The 8,303-nt window shown below is 33.1% G+C and overlaps 1 protein-coding gene and 1 pseudogene across 2 annotated transcripts; one reads left to right on the top strand and one right to left on the bottom strand.

Moving 5' to 3' along the window:
• Positions 1–208: 208 nt before the first annotated feature.
• LOC111308146 (histone-lysine N-methyltransferase, H3 lysine-9 specific SUVH4-like) lies at positions 209–6,808 on the top strand. Of its 2 annotated transcripts, none has more exons than XM_089750737.1 (10): positions 209–422; positions 597–1,065; positions 1,904–1,953; positions 2,067–2,152; positions 2,773–2,932; positions 3,545–3,650; positions 3,745–3,927; positions 4,334–4,576; positions 5,789–5,859; positions 6,670–6,808. In XM_089750737.1, exons 2-9 carry the CDS (start codon positions 625–627, stop codon positions 5,834–5,836), a joined length of 1,317 nt encoding a protein of 438 aa, XP_089606863.1. In that variant the 5' UTR covers positions 209–422; positions 597–624; the 3' UTR covers positions 5,837–5,859; positions 6,670–6,808. The 2 variants fall into 2 exon arrangements, with proteins under 2 accessions (XP_089606863.1, XP_089606854.1); XM_089750728.1 differs by having other exon boundaries at positions 212–422; positions 5,723–5,859.
• Positions 5,911–7,812, bottom strand: LOC149520020 (uncharacterized; annotated as a pseudogene).
• Positions 7,813–8,303: the final 491 nt, after the last annotated feature.

Consider the following 8,303-nt stretch of genomic DNA (forward strand, 5'->3'; position numbering starts at 1 on the left):
ATATAAAATAATTATATATATTAATAAGATTATAAACATTAAATTATTTTTATTATAATTCTATTATTATTCAATTAAAATATAAAATCGTGTAAGAACATCACTTATAAATGTGAATATCATGTAATATTATTATAAATGTACACAATTAAATTATAATTAATTAATTAATTGTATTATGATAATTGAAGTGATTTTCGGCAGTTGTAGCATTGCCAAGGCCGAAAAATAAGGGATCCGGAACCAAATTATTATAAGAAATAATCAAAATTTCAGCTTTCCCGCGGCTCTCGGCCTTTAAAACCTTTGTCAACGACAGTAGTACAAAGTAAAGTAGTGGTAATTACTCTGTAAACCCTAGAGTGGACTGGAGAGGATCAAGACGGCAATTTCCTCCCAGCATTCATACTTTCCTTTTACAGGTAGGAATTCTTCGCTCTCCTTTTTAAACTCCAAGCTCGAATGTGTCTAATTAATTCATCAATCATCTCTCCATTCTTCTTCCTATGAAAATTTAGAGAGGAATTGTAATATGTAGACGTGATTGTTGTAGAAATTTTCTATTTTTTTAATTTATTCTAAATTTTTGAATGCAGATATTTTGTAGTTTGGTTTCAATTTTTAATGGCAATGCAGCGAAGAGTTAGCCCAAGGTTTCAAGATCTACCAAATGGTAGTAACTCAAGCATTGAGAAGATATCCAACGCAACTGACTCAAAAAGGCCACCTAATACTAGAGTTAGCCCCAGACTCCAGAGTATTCGTTTGGAGAAGAGACCCTATTATGGTTGCAGCCGGAAGAAGAAACCATTTAATGATTCTCAAGACAAGCTCATGGTCAAAAAACTCAAAGTTGATCATTCAATTTCGGAGTGTGTATCTAATATTTATGACCTTGATAATGGTTCTGTAACCGCTGAAAAAGATGTTGCAGATCTACAAGAAACTGGTTCAAAACAAGGCAACTATGGTGATATTTTAGCCTCTATTCCTGGTATAAGTATGGCTATGGCAGTGAAAAATAAATTTAGGTTGTTCAATAAGTATTACCTCCACTTTGCTAAGGTGAATTGTTTATTTTGTTTTTCAAGGGTTTTAGATAGAATTAAGCATTGATGTTTGTTAATATTTTGTTTTGTAAAAGGGAAAACAAAAAAAGTAAGATGTTTTACGGATTCTGTGTTGTTTCTTTTTAAGTGATGCAATTTATTTTATTACAAAATCCTTATTGAGGTTTATGTGTTTGAATGCCGTGGTTTGTGAAAAAATGGGTGAAGATCTTATCAACTGTGATAATAGAGTATTTTGGATATTTTGGATAATTTGGATCAAAATTTTTTGTTTTGGTATCTTTAGATTTTGTGATCTAGGATGCAATTATGATTTAACTATATCTTAATCTTTTTGTGTTCCCATATTTGTGTTATTTATTTCTTTTTTTGTTGTTCCTTTGATGTCTAAATTTTGTAAAAGGTTTCTACTTATTAGGCTCGTTGACTGTCAGGCTATTTTCGCTAGGATACAAGGAAATGGAACACATACACGTGCATGCATACACAAACATACACAAACACATTGCTCAATTAATTAATAAGACATTGCCTGCATTTTTATTTTCTCTTTTGGCCTTTTATCATGATTTGCTAATGAAACTGATAGTCAACTACTTGGAGTATAGCTTGGCAATCTGGTGGTTAAGGAATATGTTTCTCATACTTTGATAAAAAAGTACAAAGTGGCTCATTTTTCTCATGCATTTTCTTTGAAGTATCTCTTGAGCGGCATCTACATTGGACCTCAATTTTTTGCTAAGATTGGTTTATGCATGTAATAGGAACATGGATTTTGCTGTAGGCTGTAGCTTATATTTCTATCTCAATTGTCATTTAACTTCTTGTTTTAGGTTCACTTTGTGCAAGGAAAAGTTTCTAGAGTTCTATCAGAGTCACCTGGGTACGAACTCTAAATATGTCTTTGGATAGATTGCTTAGACATCAAATGCAAATACTATAAGTTTTTATGTGCGTCAGTCACACTGTTTAACTTAATGTTTTCTCTTTGCCAAGGCTTGTATGCAAGGACATATCAAATGGTCAAGAAGACAAATGCATCCCTGTTTTAAATTTGTATAATCCTTCTGTGGCTCCTACAGGCAAGTTAAGTTGAAATATTGAGTAGGGTTGAGTATTAGCAGGGCTAGATACCCATGCTGTCTAGCAAACTGTTTCCTATATGTGCTTAACTAGTTATGTCTATATCTGCACTGTCAGCTAAGCTTATTGTGCATGCATTGTACTTGGAAATAAGTTTGTTGAGAGAATATTACATTATTCATTTTATATGATCAAGTTAGTAGGTAAGAGGCATAATTATTTTTTGATTTAGGTTATTTTATTTTTCTTTTTTGTTATTATTGCATTACCGTTTGTCATTGTACCATTGAAAGGACTAGTTGAATTTCATGCATTTAAATTGAAAAAAATTTCTTTAGAAATTTTCCAATAAATCTACTTGAGTAGTTGTTGAGATTTTTAAAGACATTGCTGTTTGACACATGTCAATAAATTGTATGTCTCCCTTTTCTCTTAAATGCAAGTAGGACATATTATGCTCTATTAGAGAATGCTTATTTATAAAGGATATATTTTTACTTGTTCAAATTTTCTTTGATGCACTAATGTAGATCAAACTTGATGCATCCTTTTCCTTTCTCTGTTTACTCCTTTTAAATATTTTCCAACTCTTTTTTTGTTTAATGGTTCATCTTTGTAGGCTTTAAATATATCAAGTCCATTCAAGTTGCAAAAAATGTAAGTGTCCCACCGGATGCCCCGGGATGCAATTGCAAAGGAGAGTGCACCAATCCAAGGTCTTGTTCTTGTGCTCAACTTAATGGTGGTGACTTTCCATATGTGTCTCAAGATGGTGGCAGGTGAGATCTGAATTATGTGGCGTTGAAAAGTTGGGCTTTATAACTTTGCTGAGTTGAAATAAGTGAAGTGGAATTATTTTTTAACATTTTCTTTCTAAATATTAGGTCATTTCTTTCATGTTCTATTTACCTTATGCATCATCTGTTCCCACAAATGTCTATTATCTTGTTATTGAATGGCTTCCAATAATATGGATTTTAACATGATTTAATACTTGAATACATAATATAATATCTAAATATTTGCCTTCCTAATTGTACTGAATTATCTTTCCCTCTTCCATTTGGTTCCTTCGAAGTTCAAACATATCTTGGTTACTGCTTTAATTCTCCAGATCATATGTTACTGCACTTCAGCTGATTCTTTTAGTTAACTTTTATGAGTTTGCCATGCCTCTTTAGTTGTTATTTTTGCATTGCTTTTACTTGAATTAATATTTTGTTTTTACCATGCCAATTGATCAGGTCGCATCTTCATTTAAATATATTTCATGATTTTCTTTATCTGTTTTTATGTGATGTTTACTTGAATTGTGCCAATTCTTTGTTTCTTTTCCAAGATTACATTGTCTTTACTTAGTTCCTTCTTTCTCTCCATTTAATTATTTGCAGATTATTTGAAGCAAAAGATGTTGTATTTGAATGTGGTCCAAAATGTGGCTGTGGGCCACAGTGTGTCAATCGCACATCTCAGCAGGGATTAAAATACCACCTTGAGGTATAACACCCATAACTGCAAAGGCAATGCATGTTGGGTATGGAGTTGCATATTTGCATTTGAAATATTCTATAAACCTTTTTCTTGCTTACAGGTTTATTGCACTAAAGACAAAGGATGGGCTGTTAGATCTTGGGACTTTATTCCTTCTGGTGCACCAGTTTGTGAATATGTTGGAGTTCTAAGGAAGAATGATGAACTAGAAGATATTTCAGAAAATGACTACATATTTGAGATTGATTGCTGGCATACTATGAAAGGGATGGGAGGAAGAGAGGTACAGTACATTTATGGAAGAGAATAACTCAACTAGTTCCTAGAGTCTTACATGTTTGATCATTTAAAATTTCGTAACATGTGAAAGTACAACTTGCAGAATTATTAGTTGTGGTAGCTTTTGTGCTTAGATATCATGCTAATTGATAATAGAAGCAAAATAAGCATTAATCTTTCAATTTATTATGTTAAATTATAATTATTTTTACTGGATGTTAATTATAATTATTGGTGAGAAACTTTTTTAAGCTTCTCTTCCCAAGAAGCAGTCCATCTATGCTGGTCTTTTATGTTCTTGTTTGGTTTTTGTTCTTGTTGCAGCATGCTTTTTGTGCCTTTATGTGTTTGCTTTGCTGTGCATGCATAGGATTATTTCTATAAATGTTCTAATGCATTTCTCCTCATAGAGACGCCTACGTGATGTATCTATTCCTGCATCAAACCGTGTGAATGAAGTCGATGAGAAAACTTTAGAAAGTGAATACGAGCCTGAGTTTTGCATAGATGCCAGTTCCTTTGGTAATGTTGCCAGATTTATTAATCACAGTTGTGATCCTAACCTCTTTGTTCAATGCATACTAAGCTCTCACCATGATGTTAGACTTGCCCGTATAGTCCTCTTTGCTGCAGATAATATTCCTCCCATGCAGGTTAGTCCCCATATTTTGTTTTTACATATTTTCAAATTTGTTTTGTAATATGTTGCATTGTGTACCTGAATTTTCATGAGAATTTCTGTATGAAATTTTCAGAACCCCACTTGAGCCGTTTGTGTTGAAAAATCGAAGTTAATTTTTCTTAAGTTTGCATGGGGATGCTTAAGCAGTGTGATACTAACTGATAAAATAATTACAATCTAAGATGATTGATGTTTGTGAAAATGAATAAAATGATATGTAAATAGTTTTACCTTTTCTTTGGGATGTTAATTCTCTTAAATTTCATTATGAAATCAGATTGAACAATTCCTTATTACAAATGCAATTTGTTTCTTTAACCAATTCAATGTTTGCATTTAGAAGAGAGGCAAGGAGACTTGGAAACAGAATCACAATAAACACGAACATAATTAGAATTCTTACAGGCATTGTGAAAAATGGTGGTCGCTTCCGTGATGAGAATGGAGCTTTTCCTGCTGTTCTGCATTGTCTTCTAGATTTTTCATCCTATTTCCATTTTTTGCCTTTTCATCTCTAGTTTTATGCAATATGTTCAAATAAATCTAGGTTGTATCTTGCCATTTTTTGTGAGGTTCATATTTGTTGACATTTCACCATGGGGTTTTCATATAACCTGCAATTTTTTGTTCATTACAGTTTTACCATTATTGAATCTCAACCATCCATAATAAGGGGGCTTATTTGGGACCTATATCGAGCTCACATGGATCTCACATTCTTGGATAATTGATGTTTTATAATTGTATGCGTTGAATATGATTACGTTAGCTCGAATGCACATGTTGTCATGTAGATGATTCTGTTGACATTGATTTTATTCTAGCATATTTTGATCTCCTAGTCTTGTTCTTCTTGGTGGAACAGCCCAAAAACCCACCCTTTTGGACTAGCAGTATTCTATACTAATTACTAGGATCATCAATAACTATAGGATTGGCCTTGAATGAATGTTGATGAGAGATAACACTAAATGCCTGGGCCAGTGGAAAAGTTCTCAGTTCATTTCTCCTACTATCAAAACCCCAAATTTCAATGTGCATTTTAATACATTGTTATGTAGTTTCATATTTCAACTGTAATTCCAGATTAACAATATTATGGTTATGTGATGAACAGGAACTTACATATGACTATAATTATGCAATTGATAGCGTTATTGGTCCTGATGGCAAAACAAAACAGGTGCCTTGCTTCTGTGGTACAGCTGATTGTAGGAAGCGTTTATATTAGGCAATCCAAGTTTTGGCATTGTGGTAACCATTTCTATCTCTTGATCTCGATCTTGGACTCTTGAACAGGAAAAGTTTAGAGTTTAGATTAGTAGTACTATAACGTTGTATGAAGTATGGCTTTTTTACTAGAAAGTTTTGGTTTGCTTGTTGGACTGTTTTTTTCCTCTTATAATTATGCAAGAGCATCTATTGATGAAAGAAGTATATAATAATCTGGTTTAATAAAATATGAAATAATTTGAACGATAATACGCCTCCAGGATTGATCTGAACTGCTTATTAAACAGTATTTCTTATAATTCTGTGCAAAATCATCTTTGCTCTGCCTCCTGATTCAATAAACATTCACACCATGTTGATTTTTTTTTTTTTTTTGAACTTATATGTTTGGCAGGGAAGATGGAAAATTCTTCTAACTTAATTTTTTTTCTTTTCTCCTTCTCTTTTGACCAAATTGACTGTTAATTTCCCCGTTGTTTTGGGCTGAAAACGGAAAAAGATAAAAATGTTTTTCATTTTTCTTCTTATGTGATAAGTCAGTCTGTCTGCCACTAATGACTAAACTCCCCTGGTTTTGAAAAAGCCATAGATCAAGTGGGTAACTAAAGAAAAGTAAAAACAAGATGAATGAGTAAGAAATAAGAAACTCCAATCCCAGTCTATAGCTTAGGGCATCAAATCCTTTTGATTAGTAGGAATGGGACAATCTCTCTTTTTTATTTTCTTCCTTTTTTATGTCTTTTCTTATCCGGTATTAGTATTCCTGTTTAAGATTAATGAAAGCTAATCAAACCATAACATCACTTCATTTACACGATTCTCATATTCAAGGGGAGAGTCGCAGCCAGCAGCACTGTAGAGCAGAGAGTCCCCGCTGTGTTTATTTGGTATTGATGATGATTCCCAATCAGTGCCCTTGAGGCTTTTCTTCAAGGTTAATATTTGAGCAAAGATGTTGGAATCATCCATGAAGCCTCCAAATCTCCTCACTGCTGCAATTTTGTGTTGAGGCTGCTTCACTGGGTGTGCTTAAGCTGATTGGGGAGGGTTTCTTTGGAATTTTTGGGGCATGTGAAAGTGAACAACAAAGGATAAATTATGGAGAAGTCCAGTTGGTGGATTTATATTTACCAAAACTGGTGCTGTCATATTAATTTTCACTGCCTGATCATTGTTGCCCTTAATGTAAGCAAAGAGCCTAGGCAATGAAAACGAAACCAAATTTTTTTTTTTTTTTGAAAAGGAGGAAGACCATAATTTTTTGAGTGTTGAAAAATAGGGTCATTTGACTCGATGGTTGTTCCATCAATCGATTGAAGAGTATCTTTAAAGCCTATCAAATGCATTGTTTGTGGCAAATGATTAGTTCTTTAAACTGTTGAAACAGCAATCATTTTTGGTTGATTTTTGGTCGTATTATAAATACTAGTATTAGATTAGTGTCCTACAAATGTGACTTTTGTGCTCATTCAAAAGATAAATGGAGCGTTCAGACTTAAACCCATTAAAATATTATTCCTCAAAAAACAAAGTGATAGCTAATGGGCACCCTCTTTTTACGCGATCAGCTTAAATATTTCAATTACACAAAAAAAAAAAAAATATGGGATATAATTACTTCACATGGACATCATTGAGAGGATCCGAATACATTATAAGAGGAGAGAGAGAAAAGGGTGAAGAAAGAAATTGTTTACATATTGAAGCCTTTGGAAACAGCACATTTGTAGGAGGCAGAAGTGATTGGGGAAGTAGCCAACCACAGCCTTTGAATAACTTCTAATCTCGAACTTTGGCTGGCTTTGAACGAGTCTGTATGAAGCACATTAAGGTGGCCACAGTTCAGTGGCTTCTCATACCCCTTGCCCTCCATTTGCTCTACCATTGACGCACTTAACACCAACAAAACAAACCCAAACTTTTTCATTTGCTCCATACTTCCAATTTTGGCTCTGTATTTGAACATGAAATTGATTGTGAATGTGTATCGATAAATGAACATATATATATATATATATATATATGAGGGGCATGCAAAGCTAATTGTGGTTCATATTTTTTAGCTTTCATCTTTATTCTAGTGGCTACATGAATGGCTACATGAATGTCTTGTTATTTTCAGCACAGTGCCTTTTTTCTTCTTTGTCAAAGATGCCACTTTTCACAAAGTTTGTGGGCAGTTTCTTTGACTATAACATATTCGTGAACATAGTAAAACTCGCAAAATAATGTATTGTCGAGTTTGATCTTAGAAAATGACAAGCTTTTTTATTTTAGAAATTGAACATTTTGCCCTTAATTGGCCCATAAAAGGACAACATATTGTGTACAAATGAGTGATACATACTTGCTTGGCACCTAACTTGTGAAAAGGAATATAGTAGAAAACTTTTTGAAAGTAGTTTTGAAACAAGAAAAGAAAAGTCCCTTCTATTTTTGTTTGTTATAACTTAAGCTCAATTGCT

Source organism: Durio zibethinus, chromosome 2 (assembly GCF_047325235.1).
Source record: "Durio zibethinus cultivar Kanyao isolate XHJ-2024 chromosome 2, ASM4732523v1, whole genome shotgun sequence".
Taxonomy (NCBI): Eukaryota; Viridiplantae; Streptophyta; class Magnoliopsida; order Malvales; family Malvaceae; genus Durio; species Durio zibethinus.